Source organism: Corylus avellana, chromosome ca1 (genome assembly GCF_901000735.1).
Source record: "Corylus avellana chromosome ca1, CavTom2PMs-1.0".
NCBI classification, from domain to species: Eukaryota; Viridiplantae; Streptophyta; class Magnoliopsida; order Fagales; family Betulaceae; genus Corylus; species Corylus avellana.
Genome location: NC_081541.1, coordinates 1251355 through 1269451, shown reverse-complemented (window position 1 = coordinate 1269451; position 18097 = coordinate 1251355). Strand labels below are relative to the sequence as shown.

At 37.6% G+C, this 18097-nt stretch overlaps 2 protein-coding genes across 3 annotated transcripts in view; both read right to left on the bottom strand.

Annotated features, from left to right (window-relative positions):
- The window catches only part of LOC132177318 (ATP-dependent zinc metalloprotease FTSH 11, chloroplastic/mitochondrial), an 11174-nt gene extending 952 nt beyond the window's left edge, over positions 1 to 10222 (bottom strand). The window contains exons 1-16 of the mRNA XM_059589590.1: positions 9267 to 10222; positions 8272 to 8425; positions 7163 to 7255; positions 6883 to 6968; positions 6629 to 6752; positions 6132 to 6251; positions 5604 to 5654; positions 4801 to 4862; positions 3180 to 3237; positions 2838 to 2963; positions 2685 to 2765; positions 2109 to 2238; positions 1260 to 1408; positions 595 to 876; positions 198 to 287; positions 63 to 116 (exon numbers count right to left, since the gene is read on the bottom strand). Coding sequence (XP_059445573.1) covers positions 63 to 116; positions 198 to 287; positions 595 to 876; positions 1260 to 1408; positions 2109 to 2238; positions 2685 to 2765; positions 2838 to 2963; positions 3180 to 3237; positions 4801 to 4862; positions 5604 to 5654; positions 6132 to 6251; positions 6629 to 6752; positions 6883 to 6968; positions 7163 to 7255; positions 8272 to 8425; positions 9267 to 10018 — 2412 coding nt within the window. The 5' untranslated portion in view covers positions 10019 to 10222. The remainder of the gene's footprint in view (positions 1 to 62; positions 117 to 197; positions 288 to 594; positions 877 to 1259; positions 1409 to 2108; positions 2239 to 2684; positions 2766 to 2837; positions 2964 to 3179; positions 3238 to 4800; positions 4863 to 5603; positions 5655 to 6131; positions 6252 to 6628; positions 6753 to 6882; positions 6969 to 7162; positions 7256 to 8271; positions 8426 to 9266) is intronic.
- A 768-nt stretch (positions 10223 to 10990) lies between these two features.
- LOC132179439 (polypyrimidine tract-binding protein homolog 2) lies at positions 10991 to 17915 on the bottom strand. Of its 2 annotated transcripts, XM_059592170.1 has the most exons (11): positions 17830 to 17915; positions 16534 to 16737; positions 16219 to 16428; positions 15022 to 15084; positions 14858 to 14931; positions 14365 to 14460; positions 14096 to 14153; positions 13649 to 13753; positions 13389 to 13470; positions 12643 to 12755; positions 10991 to 11640 (listed from the first exon to the last, which is right to left on the bottom strand). In XM_059592170.1, exons 2-11 carry the CDS (start codon positions 16717 to 16719, stop codon positions 11290 to 11292), a joined length of 1338 nt encoding a protein of 445 aa, XP_059448153.1. In that variant the 5' UTR covers positions 16720 to 16737; positions 17830 to 17915; the 3' UTR covers positions 10991 to 11289. The 2 variants fall into 2 exon arrangements, with proteins under 2 accessions (XP_059448153.1, XP_059448160.1); XM_059592177.1 differs by lacking the exons at positions 16534 to 16737; positions 17830 to 17915 and adding an exon at positions 16015 to 16072 and having other exon boundaries at positions 16219 to 16339.
- Between the last annotated feature and the right edge of the window lie 182 nt (positions 17916 to 18097).

Sequence of the window (18097 nt, the reverse complement as noted above, 5' to 3'; positions counted from 1 at the left end):
CTCTTTTTCTATTTTCTACGAAAATTGGGAACCTAAAAGCTAAAGAAATCTAATGAACAAACCTTCTTTAGCAAGGCTTTTACGCGATCATATGCTTCTCTTAGGAGTTTCACCACCTGCACAACCAATAAGAGAAATCAAGAGAAGAAAATATACGTATATCTTTATTAAATCCCAAGAAGATTTCAGAACCATACTTCCGCATCAATACGTGATTGCATTTCTGAGCTTGGCCGCTCTTTGATGTGAACTGGACCAATTGCATCACTCATCCCACAATTCGATACCTAACATAGGAAAGATGCATACAGCACTAAGTGATTGAAAAGAAGGATTCTCATGTTTAAAACAAACATAGAGGTCCAAGTCACAACATATTTTGATTTATTCTCATTTCCACAATCCCACACGTAAGTTGCAGGGAATTGAAAAGACAATAAACTCTAGTATAAATACCATTAGTATAGAACAGGAACTACTTTAACTATATTTATAATGGGAAACTTTTATTGGTTCCATATAATATTGGAAACGATCCCCAATTCCTGGATAATGTAGATTGTTCATGGCATTAAAATGGAAATTATAATATACCATATAGTGGGCTAGCTCTGTAGCTGTGTGAAGATCACTACTCGCTCCTGTTGTGACATGATCCTGACCAAAGATGAGTTCTTCTGCAACTCTTCCTCCCATACAAACATCAAGACGGGCTAATAACTGCTTCTTGCTAATTGATGTCTCATCATTTGAAGGAAGCTGGGTGACCATTCCTAAGGCAGATCCACGTGGCATAATAGTTGCCTTGTGTATTGGATGTGCGCCCTCTGTATTGAAGGCAACAATCGCATGGCCACTCTCATGGTATGCAGTGAGCTGAAAGAAATGTAAGGAATGTCAGGAAGTATTCCGTGCATATTCGGATTCTAAATAGATAATCCCTAGAAAACTGTAAGAGTTTATTGTCCTGCAGATGCAATTCTCTACTTTGCGTGCTGCATGCAGACATCAAGGACCAAAGAAAAAAAGTATTGCTCCCAGACAAGATCTCTGGCCAAAAGTCAGCATTGGATCCTGACCACCTATCTATTCACTTCTTTGTGCATCATTCCACACTTTTGCAATATATGATGTTCTGGAGATATTTCTATATCTGGACCTCAACATGATTCTCTAGGCATAACGAGTTGAACTTCAACCATATAAGCCAAAGGTTCAAACCCTACCATGGATTGTCTCAAAAGATGATATGCATATACCTTCTTTGACTCTTCTGATACAAACATTGTTCTCCGCTCTGTACCCATAATAATCCTGTCCTTTGCAAATTCCAGCTGAGAAGCTGTTAGCTTTTCTGCACCTTCAACAGCAGCTTTGATGGCAGCAATATTAACCAAGTTTGCAAGATCTGATAAAGAAGACAAAAAGTGGGGAAGGGCAGGAAAATTGGAGTATTTCATGAGGAAAAAAAAAAAAAAAGCTGTTTCATGAACTAACATTTAAGAGAATAAAAAACTGACAATTTACTCCTTCCATTAAAAACTGATACATCATTAATACCACGTAATCATTTTGCCATGTCACAAGGCTATGTAAGTTCCACATGTTAAAAAAAAATATATACAAAAAGAAAAAGAAGAATTGAGAGGGGGGTAGGTTGGGAGTGGTGGCCATACCACACCCCAGGTGAGGGGGGGTGGCTGAGCCATCCCAAGATGGGGAGGTGGTCCGACCACCCCTCTTGCTACTCCAAGTCACCCCTCACAATGTGGGTGGGATGATCTGAGCCACCCCAGGGGGCTTTTGGCCACCCCCTCACTTGAGAGGCAAGTTCGGCCGTCCCTAAGGGGGCTTTCAGGGTGGCTCGGCTACCCCTTAACCTCACACCCCTTAGTTTTTCTTGCATATTTTCTTAAATATAATAAAAATTATTTAATCACAGCAATACTTATATGACCCTATGACATGGCAAACTCATTACGTGACATTGATGGGGTGAAATACGTAAAGAATGAATTGTTGATCTTAGAAACTCAGAATAAATTGAAATCTTGCAAAAACCCAGGAAGTTCGACCAAATTCCCTTAATAGAATGGCGGGAAACTCACCTGCCCCATTGAATCCTGGTGTACCACGAGCAATTGCTTTAACATCTACATTGTCAGCCAATGGTTTATCCTGTAGATAGAGCTCCAGTATCTCTTGACGACCTCGTACATCTGGATTTGGAACAACAATCTAAAACATCTTTATTTGTTAATGGTCTCTCTTTTTGACATACAGAAAAAGGGACAAACTTTATGGAACTATCAAAAACAAAATCAAACGTCAATCTTGAATGCTAATCCAAAAAGAATTAATTTAGTCCAGATACTAGAGTTAACTGGTGGTAAATCTAAAAGGTCAAAAGGATCAGTGAAGAATTTACATATCCAAGAAAAAATTTGACCTAGATAATATAGCAGGATATTGACAACTGATATTTCTTGTTCTCAAGATTTAGGGACTGATATCAAAAACCACAAGCGTGAAGCAAATGTCTAGGACAGAAATATCTTCTCAGAAGGGAAAAAACAAGTCCATTAGTCGTTAGCCAATGACAATTGATAAAAAAAATGGCCCAATTTTCAAAACTCAAAATAATACCAAAATATAACATGGTAGTCCATAGAGAAAGAACTTACATGCCTATCAAATCTACCAGGCCTTGTTAAAGCTGGATCAAGAATATCAGGCAAGTTTGTTGCAGCCATTAATATTATTCCCTACAGAAAAATGTCAAAATTATTCAGAAACGCAGGAAGAAACTCATCATATTTCAACATGTTTAGATGTACCTCATTCTGTTCAAAGCCATCCATTTCAACGAGCAGTTGATGCAATGTTTTCTTTGTATGGCCTTCCCATTGTTTTCTTGTGGATCCAACAGCATCTATTTCATCGATGAAAATTATACAAGGAGCCTATGAGGAAAAACAACACAAAATTGTGGCATAGGGTCATTGGCTACCTTTGAAATGAAAATAGACATATTTATCTTCATTTACATATCAGGGTTTCTGGTTGTTTATAAAATCAACAGCTCCCCCCCACCCCCCCGGACAAAAAAAAAGCATGAAGCACACACCCACACCCATGCATGCATCCATCAGTCACCAGAAAACTCAAAAACAACAAACCTTTTTCTTAGCAGCTTGGAATAAGGACCTTACGCGCCGGGCACCAACACCAACAAACCTGCCATATACATGTAGTATGAAATTAGCATCCCAACATCTAAACCATCATTCAAGTGATTCCAAGAACTGACCAATATCAGTTTATTCCAAAGGATACCCACAGGACTCCACCCCTCAGATGAATAGTTTAATGTAAAAAGACAAATATCCAAACCAGTACATCACAGTAGAATATAGATATAACAGATTATTAATACTACTTCAGTTTCCAGCACAATCTTTCCAATACCAAAAGAAAGTTGAAAGGGAAACTTAATGGCCAAAAGAGTTTACTGGTATCGCAAGAGGGTTTGTAAGCCAGAGCAACAGAGTCTGAGCCCAAAACAAAAAAAGAAAAAGAGGTTATCATATAGATTTAAAGTCATCCCTTTCACAAGACAGACTTTAGAAGGAGCATGTGACTGTGGCCCAATCATGAACGCACTCAAGAGTAACACAGGGCTAAAACCATATTTCATATTTCGGGTCTGCAAACAACAATAGGCAGAAAAGAAGATGTACAGTCCCCTTATGGTGCTAAGAGGGACATGTATTACACAGATGGAATTTTCAAAGTGCCACAAAGATGAAGAGAAGCTGGAATTTTTTATGTGCCCCAAATAAAAATGTGCCACAAAGATGAAGAGAAACTGGAATTTTTTATGTGCCCCAAAGATGAAGAGAAGCAAATATCCCTTCCAGTGCAAATGAGAGATTTACTCAGAAAGGGCCAAGATTCTATAAGAAATAAAGAGAGAGGAGAGGACCAACCAAAAAAAAGGCAGGAATGCTCTTGTGGACAGCAGTGACTTGTGCAGGAGAAAGTGAGATTCAACCAATAAAAGCCCCCCCTTCTTTAAATTACTCAAACAAAGAAGGCATATCCATGGAAAAGGGCATCATGATTCATCCTAGAAGACAAATAAACTACAAAAGAAGGAAAACAGGAAATCTATTGCCCCATCAACTGAGTAGCCACAGACATTAGTTTTCATCAAAATAAATAAAGAACACAAGGTGATACAAGCACTAAGTGAACAATTCCATTATCTCATAAACTGCGCCAAGATTTGTTAAATACAAATAAAAGTGGTAAAAGTGTGTTTTATAAACTGGTGGTTTATAATATACTAAAGAAACCAATTTATTGCATCTAAACATAATCCAATGATATCTCCCCACTGATCCAGTTCTTGATCCGAACAGACTGTAACACATCAGGCCTGATCATTCAACCAACAAGGAATATCTCTCTTGAGTCGGCAGTAACAGCATTGGCACAAAGTTAATTCATGTGACTGGTCTAGCTATGATGAGAGTGACTCTAAAATGTTTAGAGTTGAAGCAAAAGAAAATATCATGAGCGGTAGTGATGACCGATATATATATATACCTCAACTAGATCCCCAGGACACCGTGAACAACCGATATATATATTGAATCAATAAAAGGAGATACAACTATTTGTCGCATCTTATCCCCAAAGAAAAAGTAGTATTATAAATTAAAGACACAGTGAAAATACATCAACATGTGTAGTATCTTAAGTTATCCAATTTTGGGACAGTGAAAAATGGCTTACATTTCCTCAAATTCAGATCCTGCTCTATAGAAAAAAGGTACCCCAGCTTCTCCAGCAATAGCCTTCATGGTTCCAGAGAAGTTAAACAGTTATCAGGAAAAATTACAAAACATCACTAGATTGGATTAAAAGCATTAATATCAGGAAATGTGAACATCTCTTGCACATAAAAGAACAAGCATGCAAATAGAAGATGTCATGCAAGCAGAATACACATGCAAATTCAATATAAATGATTGTGAACTCATCATCATAAACTAAAGAAAGACTGGTAACCATTCAACTTAAGGTGACATGCAGAGCCTTCCTCTGCATCAACAGGCATCAACAATCTCCCATTCAGTATAAGTCCATATATATAAGATTGATGCAGATACCATTACAGCAAGGGAATGAGACTACTAATTTGGTTTAAGAAGGAAGCAAATTAGAGTGCTCGCTTTTAACACACCATTTGGAACCCCACTTCTTATCCTAAAAGAAATTTTAATGGCTATAGACATCTGCAAAAGACTGTCTGCTTACATTTGCAGCATTCTAAATTCCCTTTTTCTTTTGTTGATAATTTAAAAACAATTAGTGTCATTGAATAACGTATGGATAAAGTCTTACACTCAAACCAATAACATCAAACATCTTATCAACATGTTTCCCTGCAAACGGTAAGACAACTTTTAGACAAGATTCCAAGGATCGTGCTGTGACCCGTAACAGCAGCAGCACTTCAGTTCATCTACAGATGGAACAAAGCTCCATGACAGAATAAAACACCATTTGCAGGAATATACAAAAAAACACCTTACCTTGGCAAGCAGAGTTTTTCCAGTTCCAGGTGCTCCTGTCAAAAGAATTCCCTGCAAATAAGTATGTGTCAGGCTCCATAATATAGAAATAACCAAACACAGAGGCAAAAAATCCAAATTACAAATAGATGAAATCAGTACGACATCATCACTCAGCGCATACCATTAAAAAAAAGCACAAGAAAAGCCATGACAACAACAATTATCATTAAATATGGGGAACAACCAATCTAGAGGATGACTTTGAAATCTAACCAAGAAGGTTGAAGTCATTTAATCTCATAAGCATACCATACTCTAGTGCTTAAAAAATTTCAAGCTTAACTAATAAAACCATAATCTATATTATACATATGCACTACATGATCCATTAAAGCAGAATAACATGGTACATTTCATACACATCAAGCAACACGTGAAGCCTTTTAATGAGCATGCTGATATCTGTAAAATATCAAGCACAATATGTATATAAAAGGAATTTCAAGGAAGATCTTAGTAATCCAAATAAAAATATCTGAATCGAACCTTTGGCAGCTTTCCCCCAAGGCGAGTGAATTTAGATGGGTTTTTTAGATACTCCACTACTTCCTCAAGCTCCTGCTTTGCATCATCACAACCTTTGACATCCTTAAATGTTTTAACATTCTGCGAGAAAAGAAAAAAATTAGTCGGGAAGATTACACAGTATGCTTCAAATCAACATCTGGTACATGTAAAAGATGGAACTCTCAAATTTATTGGAAACTCCCACAAAATAGTCCAATTTATTCTACCTATCCACTGGCTGCTAGGGAAACATAGTCCAAACCCCTCTATGGAAACAGAGGTGGATACCCAACCTCTAAGAAAAAACAAAAATAGCTATTTCTAGCAACTTCTTAAAAGGTGCCAATACTTTTTCTTTTTTTTCAATAAGTAATCGACTAATATCATTAAAAGCGTAAAGCGCCCTTAAGTACACATAAAGAACTTGGGCATTAAAAGGTCACCAATACTGAGAGCATCAAATACCAAATGTCTACCTTCTCTGGCATAACATCTCTATTTAACTCCTTTGGGGCATAGGAAGAACTTGGGCCAACGCCTGATGTTCCTATCCCACCCAAGCTCCCTATGTACTTTTGAAGTGCAGCAGCACCCATCAACCTAAAAAAACAAAATCATGCTGTGAGTACAACTCAGGGATACAGGCAAGCATTATAGAGCATGTAAACACGTGTATGGGGAAGTGGAAGAGGGGCGGGGGGGGGAAGAAAGAGGAACAGAATGTTAATACCACACTAATCCAACAGCTACAGTAAACAAGATAGTTGAGATCAGCTCTTGCGCGAATCGTGATTTGTTTGAAACTTTCTGTTCAACCTAATAGAAAAACCAATCTTATTAGGTTGTACTTTTGGGGAAAAGAAAAAAACAACGGACAAAAAGTATCTACATAGAAAGCAAAGGAAAAATTTTAATCTTGCACCATACAATCAAAGTTTATGCCAAAAGCAGACAATTTTGACATGCTTCTGCCAATATATATGGCACAAACATTTTGTATTAAAACTCACCATCACAACATGCAAAGGTTGCTTCTCAGATATGCCAGGGTTCAGAAAGGGCTCATCTGAGTTACCTGATGCACGCTGCTTCAACTCTTGCAACTACATACACAAAATTAACCATCGGTTAAATAAAACTAACACATCAAAAATTAACATGAAAATGGGATAAAGGGAAGTGAGATTAGGCAACATGGAAGTGTTAAAAGAATGTAAAAGTATCAGCCCAAAAATGATGCGAAGCTGAATAACTTGACAGGACTGCAGCTGTTGTTTTACTCCTTGTTGTTCTTATGAAGAAAATCGTTCAATTAGCAAAAAAAGAAACCATGGCGATGACTTTCAAACTTGAAATATTGATAGAAACTGATAACTTAAAGAAGAATGACTGCCATATGGAATATTTCAACAAAAGACAATCATATGGTGGGTTTTGTAAAAGAAAAGCGTGACAGGTTTAATTAACAATAGGGTTTCAACTAAATATCCATTTGATGAATGTCACCAATATCCATCTGGTATAAGAGAGCAAGCAAAACAAGTAAAGTTTTCCAATCATGATAGGCTTGCATCCATGGTTGGTATTGAGCCATTCAACACTTTTCATTATCTTCTTTCTTAATAATACACTGTTTGGCTATATGTTACATCAAAGACATCACATATTTAAAACATAAAATGACTGAATGCCATGTCGCAAACTCTTGAATTGTTTTTCAAGCAACCACTCGTGTTGATTGTTGAGCATAGCACTTTGGTAAGATAAGCGTGATAGAAAGGTGAATTTCTTAGATAACAGTAAGGGATATTCAATCTCCATTTTTTTTTTTGTAGAACTCATGAGATATACCAATCCATTGCTTCCACACACACACACGAATTTCCAGACCGGTCCAAATGCATTTTATTATCTATTACAAGGTGTTGGTTGATTTAAAGTCATACCATAGATATGGACATTTAGAAGAACATAAGATAAGATAAAAAGTTAAAAACAACCAAAGACAACAGTCTAGAACCAATTAAGTACCAAAATGTCCAAAACATGACAATGGGAATGTTAGACCAAGGGTAATCAAATACATGCAGCTGGTGAGGAGAAGAACGGGCTTAATTACCAATGTAGGAAGACTAGAAGGCTTCCCAGTCTCCTCATCTGGAAGATATTCAGCAATAGCATTGGTGACTACAAGAGCTCGAAGATATTCGGCAACTCCTCTACTGTCTACTGCATGATCCCTTTGTTCAAATCGTTTGATGACAGATTCTGGACTGAAAAATGTGAAAAAAAAATTGCAAACGGTTTTTTCTTACTCGAATAAAAAAAAATGCTACAAAATAAAATAAAAAAACAAATGCCCTTGTATTCCTGCTTGGAACTATCATTAAACATCCACTGATTCTGACCTTGTCTCACTTCCCAACAAAGAAGAAATGTAGTTGATTTCTTTATATATAGAAACATACATGAATATATGTATGCTTGTGTGTATTTATGCATTTTTGTGTATATATATATGGGTTGGGTTCAAGTAACTCTTCGCGATCTAGTACTTTTGAATTACATGTCCTCTATATGCTTGCTGTGCATACTGAATTTGACATTAATCTTATACCAACTTATAAGTTAAAATATTAAATAAAATCATAATCTTGACCATTTTTTTAGATGAGGCAGTTCTTAATTTCCAATTATCCTGATATTTGGCAAGCTTGTTGGGCATGTAGATGTCATATAATCTAACAGGGGGTTAGTAAAATATTGATCCTATGATAAGTTATTACGTGGTGTAACATTGTAAAAGACTACGTGTCTGTTAAAGGTGTTATAGTCTTCATCATTTCTCTTTTCCTCCATATTCTTAGCAACAAAGTACAACAGAAACATAGAAAGGCTTACAATATAAAATTAACATTTCGACTCCCACACTTGCTATAAATTTGCTCAGCAGACACCAACGCAACTATATGCTGTACTTGGACTCCATTCCCCATAAAAGAAAACAACAAGAAACATAAACTTCACAAACCACAACTCCATTCCCTTCCATTATTTTCCAGCAGCCAATCAGATGATAACACATTAAAAGAGCACAAAACTGAATCACCTAACCTGTGCTTATTGAGCTCGGCCAGCAGAGCACTCTGTTTCGCCACGTCTTTCGGGTTCGCATCAGCCTCCGCAATCAACCTCTCCAACCTCTTTTCCTGCCTCCAAAAGGGCCACCAACTCAACCATTCCCACTCCAACACCTTCTCAAATCCTTTTTTCACCCTTACCCACATCCCCATCAAGAACACCATCAAAGGTATCCTGTTCTTTATCTCGCTCAAATTCCCACTCTTTCCGTCACTTTCACTCAAATTCTCACCCTTTCCGTCACTTTCTTTCACTTCCCCACTCCTTCCCTCACTACCCACTTCCCCATTCCCTAACCCCACCTCCCCAAACTCACTCTTCACCTCAATCTCCGAACTCCCACCGCCCAATTCATCAACTTTCGAGTTTCCAAATTCGGAAACCGTACTATTCCCGTTGAAACTCGAACTCCCACCATCAAAATCCTTGAAGTTCAAATCTTTGGAATCGGAAACCGGATTCGTTTCGGAAAAATCCAATCTTTCGGAATCGAAACCAGCATTTTCGGGGCGTAATGTGCAAGGAACCGATAGAGTCCGGCGACAGAATCGTGATACATGGAAAGTTGAGGAAGTGAACGTAGAGAGAGAGAGGGGATTGAAAGAGAGAGAAGAAGAAAAAGAATAAGAACAGCGAGGAAGATGAAAACGTTTGGAAGAAGAAGAAGAAGAAGAGAGTGAAAACGAGGGTTTGCAGAGAAGAAACGCTTGCAGAGTAGTGGTCATTGTTGGTGGGGATTAGCACAGAATCGCTCTGTTTCAGCTGCACTCTCCCTCGCCGAGTGAGAGAGGGAGAGAGATTGAGAGCCACAGAGACTTTTGGGTCAGAGAGAGAGAGCCTTATCTTTGGGATTGAAATTGGCGCCGGCTTTGGTTGTGATGGAATCACTGTTGTAAAGTCTTAAACTCCTCAGGATGTGATTGTTTTGTCTGGGTACTTGTTTGTGTAAGGCTCAAAGAAAGGCTTAATAATAACTTGTGGGAGACAATAATTAACTTCTTTTTTTTTTTTGTCTCTCTCATTAAGTGGGAGATACTTGGTATTATTTTTGGGCAAATGATACTAACTCGAACGTGAAGTTAGTAGCATCCAAACGCACCCTTAACCTCAACCCTACCAAGGAAATAGTAATAAGAACCCAATTATCAGATTAATGTGCATGAATCTAGCCCTCTAAACATGGAGCCTCCAACTCATATCCTCCCCTCACCAAACCCAATGGGAGTACTCCACTTCTACAATCGTTGGAGTTAAACACCTTTTCTTGAGGCTAAGAGAGAAAGAGAGAGAGAGAGAGAGGCAGGCATATGATCACTTGCCTAGTATTAAATAATTTACAAGCTTGAAAATTTTGGTTCTTGAGTAAAATTTGAATCTGATAATTATCCAGATCACCTCGCTTGATTCGTCGCACCTAAGTAAGAAAGCCTCATACCAAGCTATGTTTTTTTTGTTAAAAAAAAAAAAAGTCATATGAATGGGCTAACGGAAAACAAGAAGAAAAAGCAGAAGAATATGCTTCTCTCAAATAAACATGCCCACATGAAAAAACGCAAGTTGCTACAGGCATGATTCATCTGATCCTATAAGGTAGCAATATTAATAAATGGCCAGAAGAAACATAATTGCCACCAAATTTGGAGAGTGATGGTGTTCCAGTGCCGGGAGGAGCACGTATTGTAGCTGATCCCCCACAATAAGGAGTAAAATAGCATATTACTCATATTGAACACTAATTGTTAATGATGAAAAATGAGAACCAAAAGTGGCTAAAACATTCTGAAGAAATTAGTTTAAACACAAAAAGAAACTTAACTGGCTTTGGCGTGTATTTTCAAGCCTTGACTTGGTTTGAGAGGAATTACAACCAAAGAAAGGGGTAATTAAAGCAAACCAAAAACCAAAAGATGAAGCAATTAAAGGCAGATCCTTCCAAGAAGCGCAATGGAGGGGGGGGCAACCGTCCCCTCACGCCTTCGTCTGCCTCCATCTATGGCTATTGCATGTGACCAGATCCATATGGGGGCAACATTGATGACTGTGGTAAGCCACTCTGGATTGGCGACTGCATCATTCCTTGAGGCGGCATTGTCCCAGGTGGCATGTATGGATTACTATGCATCTGCATTGGCATGGACTGAGGCATTGGGGGAACTCCTGGGCCCCACCCAGCTGAAGTCTGGGGCATCCCAGGCTGCTGCTGCTCTTGAGTCGGAGTATAAGGAGCCCCATTATACTGAACAGTGGGACCCATCGCTGAAACCGGCTGTTGCCTCAGAATCGAGGGTTGGGAGTTCACCATGGGAGTGTTAGGGATTGTATAGTCTCTGCTCCGATCATTGTTCACCTGTAATCAACACGCCAAGCTCCAAATGTAAGAATCACCTTTTCAAGTTTAATTCTGTACACATGCTTCGTAAATCAAAGACTAGAGACCTACTACAAACCTCTATCCCACCCCACCCCTTTTTCATATATAAGCAAAAGGCCAAAATACATGCAGCACACTTGCAGCGATACTATACAACAAAATATACTATTTCAATCCACAGGCAACTCAGAAGTCACTCCCCTTCACCCAAACTCCACCCCTCAAAAGAAAAGAGAAGAAAAAAGCCAAAAGATAAGGATAAGGTCTGCTGAATGCCCATCAATCACAGATCAACGTACCTGTTTTAATTTGTGTTAAAACAGCAAATATAGGTAGCTACGAAAAATAAAAAAAAAAAACAAACACTGGAAGTTTCAAAGGATGTTTTCCTAGAACTACGTTTCTGTTGAACCAATAGCACCCTTTAGGTGTCATCTACTACAGGAAGCCATATCTAAGGCAGGGAATGGGAGAAGGTAAGCAGAAGAAACTCTACTTACTGATCTACATTTCAGGCATTAATAAAAACCTAAGATGACTAACATTTTGTTGAAGTGCGCGTTAAGTTGCAAGATAACATCAAAACCAACTTCTTTGAATAAACTAAACGAAAAAATCAAACATCTGTGGACCTCTGTTTCCTAAAATGCATCCCATAATGAAACCAGGAACAAGAACACTGATTTTGCACACAAAACAAATAAGGAAAAAGGATACAACAACAAACAGTTATCAATATTATCAGCACATAAATTCATCTAATCACAAATCACGTTTCCCTACCTTCTCACCAACAAGTGGCTTTCTTTCTGTAAAAAAGCCGAAGGGTACAATCAATGCGTTACTTTGCACATTTGATAAAGGGTTGGCTAATCAGAAGTTGTATCCACAATTTACCACACTTTATAGTGATTAATGAAAATGACCATCATACTCCACATAAGACAAACTTCTTTTCAAAGGATATAGTTTGATTACCTTAATGCTGAGATCAGTATGGCGTGAATAAGAGATGTGAAGCTTGCAAAACCCTCCATCATAGATGCAGTGTCCTTCCAGAGCTTCCTTAGCAACAACAGCAGTCTGAACATCTGCAACCACCATAGGCCCCAATTATACTTCCCAACTGTTATTATATAAAACAGGCTGCAATAATTTGTGACTAGATGTGGAGGAAAACCCAAATAGCACTAATGCTTACATATCATAAGAGTGATACGGTAACCCAAATAATACGAGCATGTCTAACACACATCATGCATCTGCCAACAAATTCAAGGCACGTGTTTTGGGTAGCAAAATATGATATCCATCTTCCTCAAGGCAACTAATCCATTATATTTTAAAGTTGATTTGCCCATATACATAGGGCAATGTCGTAAGAGTATAACTCATTGCCTGTTAGAAATGCTTTTAATCCTAATGAACAGACTCAATAAATTAGTAGAAAAAGAATGCACACCCACAAGCACACACAACAACTACCTGTTCAGTTGCAACTTGAGTAGACAATTAGCAGTTGGTTTCATGTGACCAGGCAACAGAAAACCATGATAATATATTTTAATGGCATTTAGCTTCAGCAATTACATTAGTGCCCAGGCTAGCAGCCTAGCACTTGGGCTAAAGATAGGTGGACATTTTCTCTTGTTTTCTTTTTTCCTGCTCCTGTTTGGTAATTACGATATTGTGATAAAAAATGAACAATCAGGTTTAAAGATTACCAGGGTATTGAATCAAAGCTTGTACACCCCCATTCTTATCAAACATGGCAATCTTTTGGACAGGCCCAAAAGCAGAAAACACCTAGCCATGAAAACAAAAAATGAAAAATATCATAATTGAGTATGACTTAATGAGAGAGAGAGAGAGAAAATGATTTAACACAAAAGAAAAGTGTATGACTTGAATATAAAGAAAAAAATAATAATAAAGAACAGAAGAGTCAACCAAGACTTTAATCTTGGAATGTGATCGTAAGTACCATGTGTAAAACGTCCAAGGTGACAGCATACTGCATGTTTTCAATAGATGCAAGAAGAACATTGCTCTCTGCTTCTAGTTTTTTCCCATCCAACCCCACCGTTAACTGCAATGATGACAAAACACTTCCATTTAATCAAACCACGTAAAATTTCATAGATTTTAAGTATCTCTAAGTAATAAAAATTGCAAGTCATGAATCACATGCATGACCAAGTTTGGCAGTGGCCGTGCTATGCTATTGTGCATGAGAACTCTTTCAAAACATCTAAAGGAATTAACATTGAATAATAGTAATATTTGACATAGGAAGACTCTTATGTGAAAATCAAGAATCAGTACTCTGTTCAACACCTTTGCCCATCACTAAATATGCCTATAGAATTGTCTGAGTGCCACCTAGTAGAAGTCTATATAACGAAGGAGGTGTCAATTCCCAAAGCCTTACCTGACCGCTTCCGTCAATGGCTGATGGAGCAACAGGAAGGTAAGGATTAGTGTAGTCCCTGAAATGTAGTTATAATAATGTGAGCAAAATGGTGATAAAAGGGTTGCGCCAAAGGATAAGGATGAACGATGGAAAAGAGGTAACAAACTAGGAAGAACTGCATACACAATACATGTACAACCGAAAAGGGAAATATGCATCTTACACGCAAAACAATTAGGAGTAAAAAGACTCAGACTGTTAATGCTTGTAAAAGGAAACAGGAATACCTGCTCCGGTGGCTCTGGAATTTCACGCTCAAATCTGTGTGTGCAGAATATGTGATCCTAAGAGCACATGGTCCCACATGCTCAGGAAGAAGATACCTGAAACCAAGGACAAAAGATGTCAGTAAATCCTAATGCAGGCACAGTTGATAACTGATAAGGTATTTAAAGCGCATAGCTCTGTCAATGGAGCACATGAATGTGCGAGGATCTACCATTCAAAGATCCGACATAGCACATTTTCTACATAAAGAATGGTCCTGTTGGAAAAATACAGCAAGCCAATATTTTCCCCATGTTCAATGGAAAATGTTATAGATACAAGTGGGGCAACAAAAACTTTAAGCCAATCTGGAGTCTGACAGATCGCTTATGCCACAAATGTTGTCTAACGGTCCAATGGTGACCAGTCTGAATGCATGTGTACCACGTAACAAGCATGCGGTCCATAGAAGTTGGACTAAATAGCATGTCAAACAATTAATACAACTGTCACCTAGGAATGCTTCTTCCATCAAGGGCATTCTTCGCAGAAGAGGCTGTCTCTGTATCTGAAAATTGTACCAGCGCCTGAAAAAAGGATCATATACAAAATGAGCTTCTACTCAAATGCTGGAAGAATAAGGGGAAAAGGACCAAAAAAAGAAAAGGATAAGAGACCTGGAATCCGGCTGTCTTCTCAAAGGTTGTAATCTTATGCACAAATCCAAAAGCTGAAAAAACCTGCATCACTAAATAACTTTCAGAAAAATATACAAAAAAAAAAAGGTCCTATGAACTCAAGACCCAATAACAATCTAGGATCCCTTCCCAGAATTAATTGCAGAAAACCAGAAGCATCTATAAGTTCAAACAAAGACCACTGAGATTTTATCAATTACACAAGCCACTAGACATAGAAACCATCATTTCATGTGTATAAAATTATAGTAATAATAATAAATATTTGCTAAGAAAAGAAAGAATATTTAAAAAATACAGCACTCAGCATTCACACTATCGTCAAAAATATGCTATGAGAAATGTGCAGGTTAAAACTTCATCTAATACTATGTTTATATAAAATAAATAACTCCCTCAAATAAAAACCACAAACTTAAGAAGAATAAAAGAAACAAAGGACCAACTAAGAATTTCTGATAATCCCTTCAGCATTCACCATGGAAAAATGCTAACAATATACTGCTGTTGGGCATGTGGATTGGCATCAAGGTTTTGTAAAATTAACAACTTCAGCTACGAACTAGTGTCTAAAGCTATCATTAGTTAATTACTTAGAAGGATAGAAAGATAATGTCTGTCCATGACATTTATATCCACAAAGGGAATGAAGATCAACCTCATCAAGCTTGCATTCACTTCGATGCCAATACCTCAATTATCAAAAAAAAAAAAAAAATTACAACTAAGATTTTAATATAATTACATAGATCAAATAGTCGACTAATACAAAATTCCATAAGAACTATACTAGATGTAGCTATGCTACTAGCAAAAAATCACGGCATGCAGAAAATAGAGGAAGAGGGATGTACAAGAGAAAAGAAAATGATAAAAGCCTGTACTATTAGAATGGTAGGTATAGGAAGTTGAGGAGGAAGAGTAGGGAAGAAAGAGCCAGTGTTAAGGAAAGGAGAAAGGAGACAAACACACATGCGCTCTTTCTCCCGATGCATTAAGCTGCCATCGAAGATATTGCCTTGAAATGGGCCTGCTGATCCATTTACATATACGTCAAACAAATGCTTTCCAAAACGTGACAAACCGCAACCTAATTACAACATAATTCAGTGGATACATCCTTATAGTAGCAAGTTTACCTCTTCAACTGTAAAGGAAAGCATGCAATTTGCTTACCAAGTGTAAAACATCAATGCTGACAAGGCGTGCATCGGCACCCTCTATTGTTACCAGCAGTACATTTCCAGCAACATCTGCAGTAGTTTTGTTGTTCACTATTTCTTGCCTATTTGAGTACTGTAGGTAGACGGTTTTTCCGCGCACTTGAGCAGGCTCTGAGGATGAGGCATAATATGATATCATAGCAATAGCTTGATTTAAATCAGCCTGAAGAAATTAAGATATGGAAAAGTAACAATTCATCACATGACATAAATAGCAGGACAAAAACCTAAAAATTCAAAAGTTAAACTACCATAAAATTATACTCACAAATTCAATAAAAGCCTGATTTCGGTTTGCTCCAACATTGCACTTTGTATTCACAACTTTACCAAATGGTTTCCCAAGTTCAATCAGTTCCTCCTCTGTGCACTCCCATGGCAAGTTACGCAAATGAAGCACCTTGGATGGAGGTTGGGTGTAACGAAACTGTGGCTGACTGGATACAGATGCCATTCGAACAGTAACCCCACCCTATAAAAGAACACCAAGAAAACGTGTAGGCCTAAGGATCGCTATAAACAAACCCATTTCATAATCAGGTTCTCTGACATAGAAGTATGTACTTTAATAAAATTGACTTCTCCTTTACAATATTAATATGATTTCACTTTCCAATATTAATATGATTTCCCTTTCCTGGCATGCATGCCTCGTGTATTATAGCAGTATACATACTACATATAACAGAACCTAAATATACATTTGGATGGGTTTCTTCTCTAATTCTGTGAAGTTGTTTCCCGCACTTGTTGTCTCAATTCTTGTCTAACAGAAATAGAACAATAAATTGTGAACCCAAATTTATGATACTAAAAATGCATTCTGGATGCAAAACACGTTGTTGTATCAGACCTGTTTGTTTCTGTATCGGACCCTTTATGGTCAGAAAAATTGTACAATGAGTTTCCAGAATGCCTTTTTCAATTTACTTTTTCAGAAGCACAAATTACATTTTCCAATGTGGAAGCAAAAGACCTAAACACAAGCCAGAGCAAGCAAAAACAGATGTGACAACAACAAATTGAAAACTAACCATGTGTACCAACCAAAGGAATTACCTACCCAAGTCAAACAGAACACAGAAAGGCAGAATTTCTCAATAACCTAATTCGAATACATAAAGAACGCCAATAATACTTTAACCATGCATCACCTATGATTAAGATAAGAGACATTTAAAACCAAATTTGTGTCCTAAAAAATCAATTTGGCTGAGCAATACATATCCCAATTTCAAAAGCAAGCAAAACAAAAGAACGCGCAAGATATATATATATATCACCTAAAAAGTATACTTCTAACGACATATAAGCGATTCACTCTATCAATTTTATTCTAACGTTCAAATATGCTCCTTAATACGTCAAATTATGATTTCCCTGATTTCTCTAACGCAGACACTCGTATATATAGAGAGGGAGAGATAGATTAGCAGAAAAATCAAAATCAAATAGAGGAGCGAAAAGGTAAGGGTTTCCGCGTGTATATAAGCAAACACACAATCACATACGATTGCGAAAATTAGAGCGAATTGGAGAGGAAATGAAAAATAAATTGAAGCACCTGAAGAATTCGCGGAGCTAGAGCTTCTTTTTTTTTTTTGGTGATTTTTTAGGGTTTCAGAGGTTGGGAGCTAAAAAGAGTTTTTGTCCCTCGATTTATTATCGTGGTGTGGGGCTGATTTTTTTGTTATGTTTTTTGGAGCGTAACTTGGCTGAGGTGGCGAATTTTTAGTGGAGGAGGTAGGACGTTGATGAGGCGGATCAATTTTGATAGGAGGGAAAACGGTCCATGACGTCGGGCTCGGGCCTGTAACTGTTTCTGATTGATA

Bases quoted from the DNA above. Each gene is read 5' to 3' on its own strand.
- LOC132179439 (XM_059592170.1), bottom strand. From the start codon at position 16,719: ATGGCATCTGTATCCAGTCAGCCACAGTTTCGTTACACCCAACCTCCA. The intron at 15,085-16,218 runs GTAAGCAAATTG...TTAGTGATGCAG, and splicing joins GCATTGATGTTTTACACTTG to GTTTTTTCAGCTTTTGGATT. The intron at 12,756-13,388 runs GTAATCTTTAAA...TGGTGGTTGCAG, and splicing joins AGCTTTGATTCAATACCCTG to ATGTTCAGACTGCTGTTGTT.